This window comes from Somniosus microcephalus, chromosome 5 (assembly GCF_052327205.1).
Source record: "Somniosus microcephalus isolate GS21.2 chromosome 5, FLI_Smic_1.0, whole genome shotgun sequence".
NCBI lineage: Eukaryota > Metazoa > Chordata > Chondrichthyes > Squaliformes > Somniosidae > Somniosus > Somniosus microcephalus.
This window is the reverse complement of record NC_140991.1, coordinates 13,345,325-13,366,785: the sequence shown is the minus strand read 5'-3', so window position 1 is coordinate 13,366,785 and position 21,461 is coordinate 13,345,325. Positions and strand designations below refer to the sequence as shown.

Here is a 21,461-nt window from a genome sequence, read left to right as displayed (position 1 = left end):
CCATCGCAGTGTTAAGGACTATGTTTGCTCGGAATGGCCTGCCGGAACAGATCTGTTCTGATAATGGACCACAATTTGTGTCCGAAGAATTCAAGAAATTCTTAAAGAGCAATGGGGTTAAACATTATACGTCAGCCCCATACCATCCCGCCTCCAATGGATTGGCTTAAAGGTTTGTCCAGACCTTCAAGAAGGCCGTAAAGGCCATGAGTAATGAAAATATAGGTCTGCAACATAAGGTGGATAGCTTTTTGTTGGCATACCGAAATGCGACACATGCGGTCACAAATCAAACTCCCGCAATGATGTTCTGTAATAGACGCCTAAGATGCCGGCTGGATTTACTAAAACCAAACGTCAGAAGAGACGTAGAGAACCGGCAATTCCAGGGCATGAACGACAGGGTCACTAGATCTTTCCAGATCGGTCAACGAGTTTTGGCCCGGGACTACCGTACTGAGAAATGGCAGCCTGGAACTATTGGGAAAAGGCTGGGGCCATTGATGTACACCGTGGACATTCACAGAATCACAGAATCACCACAGTGCAGATAGAGGCCATTTCGGCCCATCGAGCCTGCACCGACACATATCCCACCCTATCCCCGTAACCCCACGTATTTAATCCCCCTAACACTAAGGGTCAATTTATCATAGCCAATCAACCTAACCCGCACATCTTTGGACTGTGGGAGGAAACCGGAGCACCCGGAGAAAACCCACGCAAACACGGGGAGAATGTGCAAACTCCACACAGACAGTCACCCGAGGCCGGATTCGAACCCGGGTCCCTGGCGCTGTGAGGCAACAGTGCTAACCACTATGCCACCGTGCTGCCCTTGGAGACAATATAATAAGGCGCCATGTTGACCAAATCATAGGGTCCACCACAAATGGGCCACCGACTTCACCACCTTATCCGGGTAATGTTGAAACTGAGATACCCAGAACACCTACTTCCGATCTAGTGATACTGGAGTCAGCTGAACCTGACACGGCTTTTCAAGCCGAATCGACCTTGCCAGAAGCATCTCCTAGCCCGCCTGAAATGACGACACCACTGCGGCGTTATCCTGACAGAATCCGGAAACCCCCGGAAAGACTGAATCTATGAACTGTCTTACATAAACCTGTATATATGTTAGAATGTATGTTCACTATGGACTTAGTAAGTAATAAGCTAAAAAGGGAGGATTGTAGTGTATGTACCCGTCTACCTTTAAGGGAACTATTGAATGTAACCGTTCACCTTTAAGAGGACTACTTTCAGGTGGCACTATTTGTTTGGCTTCTGTATACTGTAATACCGATAGTGACCACACCAGTATATAAGTGTTGTGGCATGATTGCTGGGGCAGATTCGCCCGGACCTTCGAATAGTAAAGACCTGTTTGTTACTTCTGAAGTCTGTGTATTTATTAACTGCACAAACCACAGACTTTACAGGGTCAGAGGAAAGTGAAGGGTAAGAAGGTTATACTTGGTTCTGCATAGACTTGTAAAGGGTAAGTCATGTCTAACAAACCTAGTTGAATTTTTTGAGGCTATATCAAACGTGGCAGAGTGTCTATGGATGTTATTTCGATGGACTTCCAGAAAGCATTCTACAAGGTTCCACATAAGAGACTGTTAACAAACATGAGAGAGCCCATGGAATTGGAGGCAACCTAATGACATAGGTAGGGAATAAGTTAGGAGGTAAGAGACAGAGAGTAGGAATAATGGGTATACAAATTGCCAGGTGTGACTGCTGGTGTCCACTGGGATCTGTACTGGGATCTTAGCTTCTTACTATATCAATTAATTAGATGAAGCAATAGAGGACTGCAAATATGGTACCCTTGTTTAAAAAGGGAGAAAAGGATAGACCGAGTAATTACAGGCCAGTCAGCCTAACCTCGGTGGTGGGAAAATTATTGGAAAGAATTCTGAAGGACAGGATAAATCTTCATTTAGAAATAGGCGGATTAATCAAGAATAGTCAGCACGGATTTGTTAAGGGAAGGTCGTGTCTGACAAACTTGATTGAATTTTTTGAGGAGGTAACAAGGAGGGTAGATGAGGGTAGTGCGTTTGATGTAGTGTATATGGACTTTAGCAAGGCTTTTGATAAGGTTCCACATGGCAGACTGGTCACGAAGTTAAAAGCCCATGGGATCCAGGGCAAAGTGTCAAGTTGGATTCAAAACTGGCTCAGAGACAGGAAGCAGAGGGTAATGGTTGATGGATGTTTTTGTGACTGGAAGGCTGTTTCCAGCGGGGTTCTGCAGGGCTCAGTACTAGGTCCCTTGCTTTTTGTGGTATATATCAATGATCTAGACTTGAATATAGGGGGTATGATTAAGAAGTGTGCAGATGATACTAAAATCAGCTGTATGGTTGATACTAAAGAAAGAAGCTGTAGACTGCAGGAAGATATCAATAAATTGGTCAGGTGGGCAGAACAGTGGCAAATGGAATTCAATCTGGAGAAGTGTGAGGTAATGCATTTGGGGAGGGCTAACAAGGAAAGGGAATACACGTTAAATGGTAGGACACTGAGTAGTGTAGAGGAACAAAGAGACCTTGGAGTGCATGTCCACAGATCCCTGAAGGTAGCAGGACAGGTAGATAAGATGGTTAAGAAGGCATACGGAATGCTTGCCTTCATTAGTTGTGGCATAGAATACAAGAACAGGGGGGTTATGCTTCAACTGTATAAAACACTAGTTAGGCCCCAGCTAGAGTACTGCGTGCAGTTCTGGTCACCACATTACAGGAAAGATGTGATTGCACTAGAGAGGGTACAGAGGAGATTTACAAGGATGTTGCCGGGAGTAGAGAATCTTCGCTATGAGGAAAGACTGGATAGGCTGGGTCTGTTTTCCTTGGAACAGAGGAGGCTGAGGGGAGACCTTATTGAGGTGTATAAAATTATGAGGGGCATAGATAAAGTGGACAGAAAGGACCTATTTCCCTTAGCAGAGGGGTCAAAAACCAGGGGGCACAGATTTGAAGTAATTGGTGGAAGGTTTAGAGGGGATTTGAAGGGAAATTTCTTCACCCAGAGGGTTGTGGGGGTCTGGAACTCACTGCCTGAAAGGGTGGTAGAGGCAGGAACCCTAACCACATTTAAAAAGTACTTGGATGTGCACTTGGGATGCTCTAACCTGCAGGGCTACGGACCAAGAGCTGGGAAGCGGGATTAGGCTGGATAGCTCTTTGTTGGCCGGCATGGACACGATGGGCCGAAATGGCCTCCTTCCGTGCTGTAACTTTCTATGATCCTATGATTCTAGAGAGCCATATATCTAATTTTGCTGATGACACCAGGTTAGGTGACACAGTAAATAGTGTAGATGGGAGCAGAAAGTTGCGAAGGGATGTTTATAGATTAAGTGAGTGGGCAAAACTGAGGCAGTTGGAGTTCAATGTGCGGAATATCGATCAGAGTATTTTGTAAATGGTGAGAGGCGAGGAACTGTGGAGGAGCCGAGAGAGTCAGGGGTCCAAGTACAGAAATCACTGAAAGCTGGTGGACAGGTACAAAAAATCACTAAAAAGGCTAATGGAATGTTGTCCATTGTCTCAAGGGGGCAGAATACAAAGCGATGGAAGTTATGTTACCGTTGTATAAAGCTTTGGTTAGACACCATTTAGAATACTGGGTTCAGTTCTGGGCACCGCACGCCAGGAAGGATATATTGTCCTTGGAGTGGGTGCAGCACTGATTCACCAGAATGATACCGGGGGCTAAAAGGGTTAAATTATGAGGACAGGTTGCATAAACTAGGCTTGTATTCCTTTGAGTATAGAAGATTAAGGGATGACCTAATGGAGGTGTTTAAATTACAGAATCATAGAATAATACAACACAGAAGGAGGCCATTCGGCCCATTGAGTCTGCGCCAGTTCTTTGGAAGAACAATCCAGTTAATCCCACTCCCCCGCTCTTTCCCCATAACCCTACAATTTTTTCTCCTTCAAGTATTTATCCAATTCCCTTTTGCAGGCTATTAATGAATCTGTATAAACCACCCTATCAGGCAGTGTATTCCAAATCCTAACCATTCGTGTAAACAAAGATTTTCCTCACGTCGCCTCTGGTTCTTTTACCAATCACCTTAAATCTGTGCCCTCTGGTTATTGACCCTTCAGCCACTGGAAACAGTTTCTTTCTCCAAGATGATAAAAGGAATGATTAGGTTAAATAGAGAGAAACCTGATAAATCGAGGAGGGGGAGGTTCATAAGAACATAAGAAATAGGAGTAGGAGTGGGCCATTCAGCCCTTCGAGCCTGCTCCTTCATTCAATAAGATCATGGCAGCTCCTCTACCTGAACTCCACCGTTTTGCAGCGAGTGACTCACCTCTCGACTCCCCAAAACCTTTCCACCATCTACAAGGCACAAGTCAGGAGTGTGATGGAATACTCTCCACTTGCCTGGATGAGTGCAGCTCCAACAACACTCAAGAAGCTCGACACCATCCAGGACAAAGCAGCCCACCTGATTGGCACTCCATCCACCACCTTAAACATTCACTCCCTCCACCACCGGCGCACCGTGGCTGCAGTGTGTACCATCTACAAGATGCACTGCAGCAACTCGCCAAGGCTTCCTTAACAGCGCCTCCCAAAAACACAACCTCTACCACCTAGAAAGGCAAGGGCAGCAGGCGCATGGAATCAACACCACCTGCAAGTCCCCTCCAAGTCACACACCATCCTGACTTGGAAGTATATCGTCGTTCCTTCATCATCACTGGATCAAAATCATGAAATCCCTCCCTAACAGCACTGTGGGAGTACCTTCACCTCACGGACTGCAGAGGTTCAAGAAGGCGGCTCATACCACCTTCTCGAGGACAATTAGGGATGGGCAATAAATGCTGACCTTGCCAGACATACCCACATCCCATGAATGAATAACAAAACCTTCCCGCACTATCCCCGTATCCCTTGGTTCCCTTAGTATCCAAAAATCTAATCATCTGACTTAGGTGTTGGTTGAGGTAAAAATGTTGGCCAGCACACCAGGAGAAATCCCCTTTTCTTCTTTGAATAAAACCTTGGGATCTTTTATGTCCACCTTATAGGGTAGTTGGGCCTCGGCTTCACATCTCATCCGTAAGACAACATTTCTGACATAGTCTCTAGAGTGGGGCATGAACCCACGGCCTTATGACTCAGATGCGACAGTGCTACCACTGAGCCAAGGCGGATGTCTTATCTATCCATTGGCAGTTCAGTAAGTGCAAACTCTGCACATTTTGTGGGGTCCTCTCCTGCTGCACCTCCTCCATTGCAATGGCAAAGGAATGGCCTTTTGGAATCCCTTACCTGGTCTTGAGGACCTCTCACTGGGGAGCTGAGATCCGGTGCAGCTCAGTGATGTAAAGTTGGATTTACTGCAGGGCAGAGTGTAGGTGGCAGAGTTTTGGACAAGTTGGATTTTGTGGAGGGCGGAAGTCAGATGACCGGTGAGTCGGGCATTGGAGAAATCAAATCTGGACATGACAAAAGCATAAGTCAGGGTTTCAGTGGCAGTGGGGTGAGCTGGGGTAGAGGTGGGTGATGCTGCAAAGGTGAAATTAAGTGGTTTTAATGATAAATAGACATGGAAAGACTTCATGTGACTGGCAAAACGATTACACCCTTGACATTAACTTTTGGGAAACATAGAAACATAGAAGATAGGAGCAGCAGTAGGCCATTCAGCCCCTCGAGCCCGCTCCGCCATTCAATGAGATCATGGCTGATCATCCAAATTCAGTACCCTGTCCCTGCCTTCTCCCCATATCCCTTGATCCCTTTAGCCTCAAGAAATATATCCAACTCCTTCTTGAATATATTTAATGAATTGGCCTCAACTGCCTTCTGTGGTAGAGAATTCCACAGGTTCACCACTCTCTGGGTGAAGAAATTCCTCCTCATCTCAGTCCTAAATGGCTTACCCCTTATCCTTAGCCTGTGACCCCTGGTTCTGGACACCCCCGCCATCGGGAAGATCCTTCCTGCGTCTAGTCCTGTTAGAATTTTATAAGTTTCAATGAGATCCCCTCTCTTTCTTCTAAACTCTAGCAAATATAAGCCTAATCGACCCAATCTCTCCTCATACGTCATTCCTGCCATTCCAGGTATCACTGGTGAATCTTCGCTGCACTCTCTCCATGGCAAGAACATCCTTCCTCAGATAAGGCGACCAAAACTGCACACAATACTCAAGGTGTGGTCTCACCAAGGCCCTGTACAACTGCAGCAAGACATCCTTGTTCCTGTACTCAAATCCTCTCGCTATGAAGGCCAACATACCATTTGCCTTCTTAACCGCCTGCTGCACCTGCATGCTTATCTTCAGCGACTGGTGCACAAGGACACCTAGGCCTCATTGCACTTCCACTTTTCCCAATCTATTGCCGTTCAGATAATAATCTGTCTTCCTGTTTTTGCCACCGAAGTGGATAACCTCGCATTTATCCACATTATACTGCATTTGCCATGCATCTGTCCAATCACCCAACCTGTCCAAATCATACTGGAGTTTCTCTGCATCCTCCTCACAGCACACACTCCCACCCAGATTTGTGTCATCTGTAAACTTGGAGATATTACATCTAGTTCCCTTGTCTAGATCATTTATATATATTGTGAATAGCTGGGGTCCTAGCACCGATCCCTGCGGTACCCCACTAGTCACTGCCTGCCACTCGGAAAAAGACTCGTTTATTCCAACTCTTTGCTTCCTGTCTGCCAACCAGTTCTCTATCCAAGACAGTAGCTTACCCCCAATCCCATGTGCTTTAACTTTACACTCTAATCTCTTATGCAGGACCTTATCGAAAGCCTTCTGAAAGTCCAAATACACCACATAGTGAAAGAACTTGCTCTCATGGATGGGAAGCGGTTCTACAATCATGCGCAGAGGCTGGTGTGCCAGAATCGGAGGAGGGTTTAGTGCACCCGCTTCTACACAAGTCTCTGTTTCTTTGCCTCTCCCAGCAGCTGGGAGGGAGAGGATGGTTGATGCACAAGATGAGCTCAGCCTACGGATTGGGTTGACTGAGTATGGATGAGCTTGATGGCTTTTTCTTGTTCTGTATATGTAGAGGTAAAAACTAATGTAGACCCAGCCCAGAAAGAGTGCCGAGAGTCAGAGAGGAATATTCTGAGATACACAGTTTTGTCATGTAGGCCGGGATCTTACCTGAGGAGGTGTGTTGGGGGCGGATTGCTAGTTTCCGGGTTCTAGTCCCACCCCCAGCGATGTCTGATGAACAAACGCTATTTTCCCCTGATTGGCCTTGTTAAGCCCCGCCCTGCAGGCTTGCCAGCCAATTAAGGGAAAGCCGGTGTCAGATGACATCAGTGCATGACGCTTCATCTGCCGGTTTTCTTAAAGGGACAGGCCCCGTAATTTTTTGACAGATGACTTGTCAGTGTTTGACAGCATTGAGGTGTTGTCAAACACCGACAGTCACTGTCCAAAGGTGAGCCCTTGCACCCAGACTCACCAATGACTCTCTCCTTAGGAGAAAACAGATGGCAGCTGCATGTGAGATTGCAGAAGCCATCTGTCAATTCTCCCGATCAGATGAGGCTTCACGGAAATATCAAATCTTGTCACCTGCCGATACATATAAACAGAATAAAAACATTTCTCACTACATTCTCTCACCTGTCATACTTTCCTGTGCACCATTGCACCCATCACACTACCTCTGCAGCTGTCATTTCCACACTTACACTGCAGCAGACCCACAGCTCGTCTCGCTGACCCTGGCGGGAAGGCCGCATCAGCAGGTGGAAAATGGTGAAAAGCCTCCTCACTGCCTGTTAACTACCTGTTAACAGGCAGCTAATTGGCTCTAATCCCCTTCCCGTTGCTAGGAGATGGGTTCCTGCGCAAGTCGGGGACCCGCCTCCCGGGAAGATGGTTCAGAGGCGGGTTGGGAGCGGGGTTGGGACTCGCTCCCAATTTTTCCCATTTTCTCTGCCTCCAAACCCGCCTCCTCAAGGCTGGTAAAATCCAGCCCGTAATGTTTGAACTGAACTCTTTGAACTCTGTTTCTAATGACAGATCGGCGAAGAAGACACACTGGCGATTTTAGTACACCAGCAGCACGTGGCAGAGCAGCCAGAGCAAGGAGAAGTTCTCTACCAGCCAACGCATGGTTCCAATCGATCAACAGGAATAGAGGTGAGATCATTGAGTTTTTGAAAATGCAGGAAGACAGGAGTGATTGTGTTGGATAGTACTAGAGAAGATATTACTAGAGGCGGTAGTAGTACCATATTAGATAGGAGCAGACTAAGAAAGACTATGAAAAATTCAAAAATGGCCGTAGAATGCATGTGTGTAAATGCACAAAGTGTGGTGAATAAGGTTAGTGAGCTACAAGCACAATTAGCTGTGTGGCAATATGATGTTGTGGCAATAACGGAAATGTGGCTTAAAAATGGTGAGGACTGGGCACTTAATATTCAAGGGTACAAGGTGTTCAGAAAAGATAGGGAAGGAAAAAAGCGAGATGGGGTGGCAGTGCTGATTAAAGAAGACATTGTAGTGTTGGAAAGGGAGGCTGTTCTTGAGGGGACAAGGACAGAATCCATTTGGTTAGAGTTGAGGAGCAAAAAGGGTATGATCACGCTATTGGGGGTATTCTATAGGCCTCCAAGTAGTGAGAGGGAGGTAGAGGAGCAAATCTGCAGGGAAATCGCAGAGATATGCAAGAGCTATAGAGTGGTGATATTGGGGGACTTTAATTACCGAAAAATCGATTGGGATAATGCTAGGGTAAAGGGACAGGAGGAGGAGGAATTTCTGAAATGTGTTCAGGAGAAAGTCCTTGACCAATATGTTCTCGGCCCAACTAGGAAGGAGGCATTGCTGGATCTGGTGCTGGGGAATGAGGTGGGCCAGGTCAACCAAGTGTCTGTGGGAGAACACTTGGGTAGGAGTGATCATCGTATCATAAGATTTAGATTAGCAATGGAGAGGAACAAGGAACAATCTAGGGAATCATAGAATCATAGAAAGTTACATCACGGAAGGAGGCCATTTCGGCCCATTGTGTCCGCGCCGGCCAACAAAGAGCTATCCAGCCTAATCCCACTTCCCAGCTCTTGGTCCATAGCCCTGCAGGTTACAGCATCCCAAGTGCACATCCAAGTACTTTTTAAATGTGCTGAGGGTTCCTGCCTCTACCACCCTTTCAGGCAGTGAGTTCCAGACCCCCACAACCCTCTGGGTGAAGAAATTTCCCCTCAAATAACCTCTAAACCTTCCACCAATTACTTTAAATCTGTGCCCCCTGGTTTTTGACCCCTCTGCTATGGGAAATAGGTCCTTTCTATCCACTTTATCTAGGCCCCTCATAATTTTATACACCCCAATAAGGTCTCCCCTCAGCCTCCTCTGTTCCAAGGAAAGCAGACCCAGCCTATCCAGTCTTTCCTCATAGCTAAGATTCTCTACTCCCAGCAACATCCTTGTAAATCACCTCTGTACCCTCTCTAGTGCAATCACATCTTTCCTGTAATGCAGTGACCAGAACTGCATGCAGTACTCTAGCTGAGGCCTAACTAGTGTTTTATACAGTTGAAGCATAACCCCCCTGCTCTTATATTCTCTGCCATGGCTAATAAAGGCAATCATTCCATATGCCTTCTTAACCACCTTATCTACTTGGCCTGCTACCTTCAGGGATCTGTGGACATGCACTCCAAGGTCCCTTTGTTCCTCTACACTACTCAGTGTCCTACCATTTAATGTGTATTCCCTTTCCTTGTTAGCCCTCCCCAAATGCATTACCTCACACTTCTCCGGATTGAATTCCATTTGCCACTGTTCTGCCCAGCTGACCAATTTATTGATATCTTCCTGCAGTCTACAGCTTCTAATCTAGAGTGGAACGTCTAAACTGGAATAGGGCTAACTTCAATGGGATGCGAAAGGATCTAGCCAGGGTGAAATGGAACCAAAGACTAACAGGAAAAACTGTAATGGAACAATGGGTGATCTTTAAGGAGGAGATGTTCCAAGTACAAGCTAGGTACATTCCATCAAGAGGGAAGGGTAAGGGAAACAAAGCAAGTGCTCCTTGGATGATGAGAGAGATAGAGAAGATGATGAAACAAAAAAAGAGGGTGTATGATGCACGTCAGGTGAATTCTTCAAGGGAGAACCAGACCAAATACAATAAGTTGAGAGGGGATGCGAAGATGAATATAAGATTGGCAAAGAGAGAATATGAGAGTAGAATGGCAGTTAATATAAAAGGGAACCTAAAAATCTTCTACCGGCATGTAAATAGTAAGCGGGTAGTAAGAGCGGGTAGTCAGATCATAACCTCGGCCCCTATCACACATATATATATATAGATATATATTCCCTTTCTTTTTTTTTAATCCACCCTTTCGTCTGGGCTTTTTTCTTCCCTCCCACATGGCAGCTGTCCTTCATTCTGCCAGGGCCATTCACACTTCATCTAGCGCCATTCTTTGTTCCTTGAATCTCTCTTAATATCTCTCAATGTCTCTTAATCGCTCCTGCTTTCTATCCTGTCGCTGACCTTCCCTTTTGTTCTTTCATCCCCTCCCCCTTTTCCCAGCCCCCACATGCTTTAAAATCTATCCCTCTTCCTGCTTTTTTTCCAGTTCTGACGAAGCGTCTTCGACCTGAAACGTTGACTCTGTTTCTCTCTCCACGGATGCTGCCCAGGCCTGCTGAGTTTTTCCAGCGTTTTCTGTTGTTATAGCGGGTAGTAAGAGGCGGGGTGGGGCCTATTCGGGACAAAGAAGGTGATATATGCCTAGAGGTGCAGGGCAAGGCTAGAATACTCAATGAGTACTTTGTATCGATGTTTACTAAGGAGGTGGATGCTGAAAAAATATCGGTAGAAGTGGAAAAGGGGTGAAAATTGATAGACAGGATGTACTAGAAAGGCTGGGTACGCTTAGAGTGGACAAGCCGCCTGGGCCAGATGGCTTGCATTTTTTAAAACTCAGCTTCATGGGATCTGGGCATCGGCAGCATTTATTGCTCATCCCTAATTGCCCTTGAGAAGGTGGTGGTGAGCCGCCTTTGAACCACTGCAGTCCATGTGGTGTTTCAGTTGTAGTTTGTTACAACTGAGTGGCTTGACTTGGCCATTTCAGAGAGCAGTTAACAATCAACCACATTGCTGTGGGTCTGGAGTCACATATAGGCCAGACCAGCAGATTTCCTAAATCAGATGGGTTTTTATGACAATCCCATAGTTTCCTGGTTACTATTAATTATTCCAGATTTATTTAATTCACTGAATTTAAATTCCCCAGAATTTGAACTTTTGGGATTTGAACTCAATATCTGGATCAATAGTCCAGGCTTTTAGATTACTAGCCCAGTGACATTACCACTACGCTACCGTTCCATTTGCCTGCCAGCTTGCTAAGGGAATTGGGGGAGGAGATAGCGGAAGGGCTTGCCATAATTTTCCAATCTTCCCTAGATGCGGGGGAGGTGCCTGAGGATTGGAAAGTGGCAAATGTGACACCATTGTTCAAGAAAGGGTGTAAGGACAATCCTAGTAACTACAGGCCGGTCAGTTTAACATCAGTGGTGGGTAAAGTTTTAGAAACAATAATCAAGGACAAAATTAGCAGGCACTTGGAGAGGTTTAAGCTAATTAAGGAGAGCCAACATGGATTTGTAAAAGGCAGACCGTGTTTGACTAATCGAATTGAATTTTTTGATGAAGTAACAGAGAGGATTGATGAAGGGAATGCAATGGATGTTGTCTACATGGATTTATGGAAGGCGTTTGGCAAGTACCACATAGAAGGCTGGTTAACAAAATTGAGGCTCATGGAATAGGTGGGTCAGTGGCAGCTTGGATAAGGAATTGGCTTAAGGACAGAAAACAGCGAGTTGTGGTAAATGGCTGTTTTTCAGACTGGAGGGTGGTAGACAGTGGTGTTCCCCAAGGATCAGTGCTGGGGCCACTGCTTTTTTTGATATATATAAATGACCTGGATATTGGAATACAAAGTAGAATTTCTAAATTTGCCAAACTTGGGGGTGTGGCAAAGTGAGGATGATACGAATCGACTGCAACAGGACATAGAAAGGCTAGCAGAATGGGCAGACAAGTGGCAGATGGAATTTAATACAGAGAAGTGTGAGGTGATGCATTTTGGCAGAAGGAACAGGGAGAGGCAATATACACTTAATGGCACAGTTTTAAAGAGTGTGCAGGGACAGAGGGACCATGTACATAGGTCCCTGAAGGTGGCAGGACATATTGAGAGAGTGGTTAGCAAAGCATATGGGATCTTGGGCTTCATAAATAGAGGTATTGAGTACAAAGGTAGGGAAGTTATGCTCAACCTTTATAAAGCGCTGGTTAGGCCACAACTGGAGTATTGTGTCCAGTTCTGGTCACCACACTTTAGGAAGGATGTGAAGGCCCTTGAGAGGGTGCAGAGGAGATTTACCAGAATGGTTCTGGGGATGAGGGATCTTAGCTACAAGGACAGGTTGGAGAAGCTGGATTTGTTTGCATTAGAGCAAAGGAGGTTGAGGGGTGATTTGATAGAGGTGTACAAGATTATGATGGGTTTGGAGAGGCTAGACGGGGAAAGGCTGTTCCCACTAGTTGATGGTACAAGGACTAGGGGACACAGATTTAAGGTTATGGGCAAGTGATACAGGGGGGATGTGAGGAAACACTTTTTTACGCTGCGAGTGGTGAGGACCTGGAATTCGCTGCCGACGGAAGTGCTGGAAGCAGAGACACTCAATGTTTTCAAGGTGAGACTGGATAGGGACTTGAGGGAAATAAACTTGCAGGGCTACGGGGATAGAGCGGGGCAATGGGACTGACTGGATTGCTCTACAGAGAGCCGGCACGGACTCGATGGGCCGAATGGCCTCCTTCTGTGCCATTATGGCTCTATGGGCTGGATTTTACCAGCCCTGAGGAGGCGGGGCTGGAGGCGGGACTGCTGGGAAAATCAAAAAGAATGGGTGCGGGTCCCAAACCCGCTCCCCACCTGCCTCCAACCAATTTTCCCGGGAGTCGGGTCCTTTGATTTACACAGGGACCCGACTCCTAGTGGTGGGAAGAGGAGTATAGCCACTTAACTACCTGTTAACAGGATTAGGCTAAAACTGCCTGTTAACAGGCAGTAATTGGCACTAATCCCTTCCCGCCTCGGGTAGGCGGGTCCCAGTGCGGGGCGGGTACCTCAAGAGCAAAAGGATTGGATAAGCTTGATGAGAGTTTCGAAATTTGAACTATCAAAATATATGACAGACTATCAGATCTGACAAGTAGTGTTTTATGACTGGCTACCAATAAATAAACGTTTACATTTTTTACAGAATCCAGAAGCATTTCATATCTCCCCAGACATCTGTTTATTCAGCACTATTGTACTTGTGCCTGTTTGATGACAACAATCAGCATGTCCAGTTGTTAGATTTATTAACGTGCAAATGTTGAACGAGAATTTCTATTCTTCCTCTCTTTTAACAGCGAATCTGGTACGCGCTGATCCAAATGACCCGACAGCAAATCAGCTGTTTCCACCTTTGGCACAATTTCCACTCGGTGAGTCAGCAAAAGTACTAACTTTCAGCAGTATGTTTCAGGATGGGCAATGAGTTCAACTGAAGGGCTATGCAGCATGTCATGGTGCTCTGGCACTGCAATGTGTGTGACATATTTAAGACCCTTTTAGTCCGGCCTGTGTTGCTGCCAGCTGACCCTGATTGCACCAAAAGGCATTCGATAAGGTGCCACATAAAAGGTTGCTACACAAGATAGGACTCATGGGGTTGGGGGTAATGGGCCAGAAATTCCAGGCCAGAAGCGTGAGTACGGTCGGCTTACTCACGCTTCTGGCCGTTGGAAATGCCGGCGTTCAGCATGAACAGCGCATGCGGGGAACGCCGGCATTTCCAGACCTCGAGCGCGTGCGACTGCACAGGCAGCGCTTGCGCAGTGAACTTCGTGGATTTCATTCATGAAATCCGTGAGGTTAAGTCCTTAGAAGTTACACTGAAAAAAAGCAAGTGTAAAGTGGTTCATTGGCTGCGGAGGAAGATATATTTTATTGTGGAGCTTTTGAAATGCAATATTTTTGTTTGGGAAAGGGAGGGAAGTTATTTTAAGAAATTTTAAGTAAGTTTTAAAGTTAAAAATTTTTTTTTTTTTAAAGGGTTTTCAGAACGGTAGGTAGAAGGAGCAATTGTGGCTGTGTGAATGGAATGTGAGAATGAGTTATGTATGTATGTCCACATATATTCCTTTACGTATATGTATGTATGTTTTATATTCCTTTACTATGAATGTATGTTTTTAATTATGATTTTCCAATAAGTTACTTTCTCTGAAAGTCATAATTAAATAATACATTCCTACACATAAGTAAAGGAATATATACATAACACGCAAAGGAATATATACAGACATACATACTTTCAGAAGCTCCACGATAAGAAATATCTTCCTCCGCAGCCTCTGTAGCAACTGTACCCATGCTTTTTTCATGTGTAAGTTGTAATGACTGGACCTCACTGAAAGCATTAATGAAAGCGGCGAATTATACTGCGCACGCGCTGCATGTGCAGTCGCACGCGTTCTGCCTCTGAACCCCTTCGTTCAGAGGACAGGAAATGCCGGTTTTCCCCACATGCACTGTGCATGCTGAAAACCGGCATTTCATCCGGCCAGATGCGTAAGTACCCCGACCGTACCAGCGCATTTGGAAGGGAATTATTGGGCCAACATTTTACATGTCAATAAAATAAAAAATTTAACACTTGCACGACTTGCCCCCTCGCATCTGCGACTGAGGGTCCAAGGAGGTGCATTGCGCAAGAGGCCATCATCGGACGTATCCTCACACTGTTCCCTTTGGGGAACTGTATGAAGTGGTGGAAGGATTTATGGCCGTGATTAACGCTCATTCCGTGACCGTAACCATCTTTGAACCAGCCATTAGGGTGGTTAGTCCTATGGCGGGAGGGTTTTACGGGCTCCCACAACCCATCTGAGGGGGGGGGGGCCACCAACACCCACGGACGCAAGTATCCCGCTGGATGTCCACCCAGAATTTAAAGTTGGAGCTCCGACTCCACTTGCCAGGACTGTCTGGAGTGGGGTTCAAAACCCTACTCCTTCTGGCCCAGCGGCGGGGATGCTTACTGCTACGCAAAAGGCCCACTCCGCACAAAAGGTGACACCCATACGTTTCCTGCGCCTTTTCCCTCCCCGTGACTGGAGCCCTATGCTGCCATTTCACGTTGCTAATCGGATTGGGCGTTTGTCATAGCGGTAGGATCCCCGCCGCTGGGCCAGATCAGGGTAGGGTTTCGAACCCCGCTCCAGACAGTCCCGGCAAGTGGAGTCGGAGCTCCGGCTCTAAATTCTGGGTTGACATCCAGTGGGATATTTGCGTCCGTGGGTGTGGGTGGCCCCCCCTCCTTGTATAGCTTGTGGGAGCCCGTAAAACCCTCCCGCCATAGGACTAACCGCCCTAATGGCTGCTTCAAAGATGGTTACGGTCACGGAATGAGCGTTAATCATGGCCATAAATCCTTCCACCACTTCATACAGTTCCCCAAAGGGAACAGTGTGAAGACACGTATGACGACGACATTGCTAAATAAATAAATGGAATTAAAAAAATTCTTTTAGGGCTTTTAAAAGTCTTTAAATTGCTTTAATTCTCTTTAAAACTACTTCAGATTACTCAAAATAATGTAAACATTTAAAAAAGTTTATAAAAGTTACCAAAATCTTCAAAAAACTTCCAAAAACCTATTTAAACTGCTGCTTTGCATGTAAAAAAGCAAAGCAGCTTGACAGAAACATTGGGGGCGTGTCCAGTGAAACTGAGACCTCAAGGGGCGCGTCTCACTTACACTGCACGCTCCTGGGTCCGCGCTGGCTGCACTCCTGGGCGGCGTGACGTCATACGCTGCCCGGGAATGTGCTTTCTATTTCTCCAAGTTCAGGCGTCCCAGAAGCTGATCGGCAGGAGCGCGGGGTAAGTGCAAATACGGGGCTTGCACGCGCTGCAAGCCCCGTTCTGGAATTTCTGGCCCATTATATTAGCACGGATAGAGGACTAGTTAACGGACAGAAAACAGAGAGTAGGGATAAACGGGTCATTTTCCGGTTGGCAGGCTGCAAATCGTGGGGTGCCGCAAGGATCAGTGCTTGGGCCTCAGCTATTTACAATCTATAATAGTGACTTAGTTGAAGGGACCGAGTGCAGTGTATACGAGTTTGCTGACGATACAAAGCTAGGTGGGAAAGTAAGCTGTGAGGAGGACACAAAGAGCCTGCAAAGGGATATAGACAGGTTAAGTGAGTGGGCAATAAGGTGGAGTATAATGTGGGGAAATGTGAGGTTATTCACTTTGGTAGGAAGAATAGAAAAACAGAATATTTTTTAAATGGTGAGAAACTATTAAATGTTGGTGTTCAGAGAGATTTGGGTGGCCTCGTACAGGAAACACAGAGAGTTAGCATGCAGGTACAGCAAGCAATTAGGAAGGCAAATGGCATGTTGGCCTTTATTGCAAGGTGGTTGGAGTATAAGAGTAAGGAAGTCTTACAACAATTGTACAGGGCCCTGGTGAGACCACACCTGGAGTACTGCGCACAGTTTTAGTCTCGTTATCTGAGAAAGGACATACTTGCCTTAGAGGCGGTGCAGTGAATGTTCACTAGATTAATCCCTGTGATGAGAGAGTTCTCTTATGGAGAGAGATTGAGTAGATTGGGCCTATACTCTCTGGTGTTTAGAAGAATGAGAGGTGATGACATTGAAACATATAAGATTCTGAGGAGGATTGACAGGGTAGATGCGTTTCCCCTGGCTGGAGAGTCTAGACCTCGGGGGCTTAGTCTCAGGATAAGGGGTCGACCATTTAAGACTGAGATGAGGAGGAATTTCTTCACTCAGAGGGTCGTGAATCTTTGGAATTATCTGCCCCAAAGGGCTGTGGTTGCTCAGTCGTTGAGCATATTCAAGGCTGAGATAGATACATTTTGGACTCTAGGGGAATCAAGGGATATGGGGATCGGGCGGGAAAGTGGAGTTGAGGTCGAAGATCAGCCATGATCTTATTGAATGGCGGAGCAGGCTGGAAGGGCCAAATGGCCTACTCCTACTTCTAATTCTCATGTTCTTATGTTCTTATGTTCACCCACAAGCCATGGATGGTACAAGTCAGGAAGCACTCATTTAAAAAAAAATTCTCAGCATGTGGCCATCACTGGCAAGACTGGCATTTATTGCCCACACCCGGTGCCCTGAGTAGCGTTTGATGCAGCTGAATGGCTTGCAGGGCAACTGCAGACAACAGTTGAGAGTCAACCACGTATGTATGGGACTGGAATCACATATAGGCCAAATCTGGTAGGATTGGCACTTTTCCTTCCCTTCAGGTCATGAGTGAACCAGTGGGATTTTACCACAAACCAACAGCTTCATGGTCACTTTTACTGATATTAGCTTTTTATTTCCAGCTTTTATAAAAACTGAATTCAAATTCTCAAACTACCATGGTGGGATTTGAACACATGTTCTCTGGATTATTTATCCAGAGACAACAGCTATGCCCTGCACACTTGGCTCGCGCGCTTCTCAGGAACACGCGCTCGATGGCCAAACTGCACTGGGTCAACTAGAAGCCTCACTGAACCATCGGACTCCTAAAGCAACAATTCCAATGTCTCAACGGATCTGGTGGCATCCTGCAATCCAGCCACGAAAACATGTCCTGGCATAATTGTAGTTTTGTAGTATGCTCAATAACTTTGCTCTGCAATGGGCTCAACACATGGAGCCACCATTGGACGAGAATCTTCAGCATGACGAGGAAGACAACACCACTGGCATAGGGGATGGTGAGGAATCAGCAGGGCTCCAACACTCTGTAGCTCTTTCACAGCAGTTCTTGAAGAGCTGAACAGTACCTACTCCCCTGCATTGTCATGTCCCGCATCTCTCCCAGCCCTTCCACGCTCTTGCAAACTAAATCTGCCCAAGGACCAACATTAAATATCATGTTAACTAACATTTCAGGACCACCAGTGTCATAAATCTCATCATTGAGAAACTACCTATGAAATAACACTGGACGACCAGCTGGTGGCGCCGTCCAAGGAGTATAAATACTCGGGCGTTGGCCCCAGCTTGCCAGGGACATTTTGTAAAAGACAAGGAGCTAGTGGATACAGCTAGACCTCCATGTTCTGAAATAAGTCGATTAAAGCCTTGCTTTATACTCAAACCAAGTGCGTAGTGAGTTTTATTACGTCAACCAGCTATTACAAAAATATTCTGCAACGAAGGTTTCAATAAGGCTTACTGGCTTACACTAATGCCCACACCTTGGTACAAGGCCCTCATGCCTCTCTTAAATGATCTTTTATCTGCTTTAGTACTGCTCCAGACATGCAGTCGTACTGAGAGATGGCAAAATATTCCATTCCCATTGTACAACTACATTTGACATTGGGTTGCAGGTCAGGAATCCTATTGATCTGCAGGAGAATAGAATATAGCATATCCGCGATTCAAATGAAGTAACAAGCGTTTGGATCTCCGAGCTTGCCCAGGGTGTAGGAGATGGTTGAGCTTAGCGCCTATATAGCTCAATATTAGCAACCCTGAGAGGTGTCACAGGCTCCTGCAGGGAGGACCCAGCTGCAGCACCCTTGAAGTGATCACATGCTCCATTGTTGACTGTAGAGTGTTGGTTCTATCTGCTAGAACCCCACACAAGTTGTAAGTGGACTCACCCGTACTCTCCAACTTGTGATGCAAGCTTCCTAAAGTCCACATCACTGACCTGGTCATCAAAACTGGCACATGAGCTGGCCCTCTAGTGAGTGTGGCCAGCTCCTCCTCCTCTTCTCATAATCTCCCTCCATTTGAAGTTGGTTAAAATGTGCCCAGTTTAAGGGTTTTTAAGGTGCACGAGGCAGCTTAATGTGACAGGAAGGAGCAGCCTGTGTGGCCAAGAGAAGGAAGTAGTTGTGAGGGCAATAGCAGGTTTTGAGAGTGAGGGAAAGCAGAAAGGAGGTGCAGTGATGTGTTCCATGCTGATCTGAGGAGAGGCATGGGAAGCGGGGAAGGAGAGGATTGATAAAGTTGTGGCTAACAGTCAGTTCGTGCAAGGCTGTACAGGGAGTGAGAGAGATGCGAAGGGGTGTCTTACCTTGGCAGTCCTGGTTAGACCATTACATTTTCTCAGCACTGTAATGAGGTCCTGGGGATAATGCTGCTCTGCCACCTTTCTTCATGCCTGCTGATTAATTTTTCGTAGCACCATCGTCTATCAGAAAGAGAACAGGACCTCCTTCCTGCTGCTCATTTGGTCAATGAGCTTCCCTGCCGTGAATTAATTTTTTTTAAAGGCGTTTTTGTTTGTTGACAGATAACAGAGAGCGATATTGTTGGGTAGGTTACTACTCCTAGGATCTCCAGATTGGCGGGCGTCCTCTGGGGTTGCGAACCTGTGAGGGCTCGCCAACAGTCTGCTGCTCCTGTGGCTGTGCAGGGGTTGAGACGCCGATCTCAGTTGGGTGTGGACTCTGGTGGGGCTCTGACCGAGGGCTCTGCAGTGGCATGGAAGTGTGAGCGCTTGGAGAGGAGCCCCCACTTCCTTGATGTCTGCCACCAACTTCCCTCTCATGGGTCAGGTCCTCCTCAGCGCTTGCAAGTGGCTTGAGAGCACCTTGCTGCACATCAGGGGGGCTATGGGGATCCGTATCTGCACTGGCAGTCCTACTCAGAAGGACTTCCATGAAGGTCTGGTTTCTCTGTTCAATAGCTGACCATCGCTCCTCCAGAGATGTCATTCTATTCAGAACACTCACCATGTTTTCTGCACTCTGGCGACTTATCACCTCCATGGAGGTTGCCATCCTTTCCATGATGATGCGTTCATGCGCCAATGACTCCACAAAGGCTCTGCTCATGTTCGCAATGGACTCCTCCATTCGCTCCACACTCGCAGCGACCCTGGAGACAAAACCTGCCAGAGACTCCTGCATCTGTTCCTGGAGTTCCAGCACCGCTGATCTTGTGGATGGACCCAGAGGCAGAGGGTCGACATGCAGCTGAGCCGAGCTGGGAGAGTCCTGCGCCCTCCGACTAGGACTCTCCACTGCTGTCCCTGTTTCCACCATCTGCTGATGCTCTCTTGTGAGCTGTGATACACCAGGTGACAACACTACTCTATCTCGCGAAGGTCCCACCGAGGTGTGAGTGTCTGTGCTGGTACTGGGTGCGCTGAATTCTGCTGTCGCTGCGCCCTCAGAGGTTGCAGGTTCCTCTGAGTTGTCTGGATGCTCAGGCTCTTTCTCCTGGCTAGTGGGGACGGGTGCTGTCGATGGTTCTGTGGGGGAGTAAAGGAAAGAGTCAGAGATGTGATGCCAAGGTTACATGCACATTGCATATTGCAGATGATCATAAGTCCATCTGTTAGAGCTTCAGAATCATTATCAGTGACTCATGCAATGTCAATGAGAGAGATGGAAAACGATTCTGTCACCAGCTTGCTGTGATGCACCCCTCTGTCCGTCCCCCACTTGCGCATCCTCCTCCACTCCCACGATCTCCAGGATTGCATCCTCCCAGGGGGTGAGGTGGGCTACTGATGGTGGCCCTCCCCCTGTCCTCGCTCGTTCTCTTTTATTTTGAGCTCTCTTTTCCTGCAATGAGGGAGACAAGTGGAGTTTGAGTGAGAATGAAGGAGTGAGTGTAGAGAATCCATAGCATAGATGCTTAGAAGGAGACAAAGATGGAGTGAGGTGGCAAGACCAAGGGCCCTCCCTGTGTGTTGTAAGTTGTTTTCATAGCATCACAGTGATAGGGAGTGTGAGGGCTGCATAGTCGAATAGTTAGGTGAATGTGACCATAGAGAGAGAGGGAATGGGTAAGGGTGCAGGGATGTCAGTGTCAAGTGGGATGTGGAGGAAGAGATTGCTAAAGCTGAGTGCTGGTGAGGAGAGGCAATGGAGATCAGATTGAGGGTGATGGGAAAGTCATACTCACTTTTCCAGTGCCCAGAAGGTCATGAAACCTCTTCCTGCACTGTATCCAGGTTCTGCGGGTTATCGACAATGAGTTGACCTCCTCTGCCACCTGGATCCACACAGCCTTGGTCTGCTGGGGAGGCCTCTTCCTCCCTCAAGAAGGGAAGAGCACCTCTTCATTGGCTCTTGCTCTTGCTCAACGTCATCAAACCTGGGAGCAGCCCTAGCTCTCTGGTTGGCCATTCTTCCTCCAGGTCCCTCTCACAACAAAGGCCAAAAGGTTGGCAGTCTACAGAAGAAGCAAGGCTTCTTGCAGACATTAAATGCAGCAGCAATGATGATGTCATCGGAGGCGAGTTTCAGACTGAAAAAACGAATTGGGCCATGGGTTCCCACACGCTGGAACTCAATTGCCCACTTAAGTTAAAATCGCTT

At 46.8% G+C, this 21,461-nt stretch overlaps 1 protein-coding gene across 7 annotated transcripts in view; it reads left to right on the top strand.

Annotated features, from left to right (window-relative positions):
• Positions 1–21,461, top strand: part of LOC147116896 (uncharacterized) — a 298,183-nt gene that overhangs the window by 35,296 nt on the left and 241,426 nt on the right. For all 7 annotated transcript variants that reach the window (XM_085987101.1, XM_085987106.1, XM_085987105.1 and 4 more), the window contains exons 2-3: positions 8,057–8,176; positions 13,500–13,574. In XM_085987101.1, the coding sequence (XP_085843227.1) occupies positions 8,057–8,176; positions 13,500–13,574 (195 nt within the window). The remainder of the gene's footprint in view (positions 1–8,056; positions 8,177–13,499; positions 13,575–21,461) is intronic.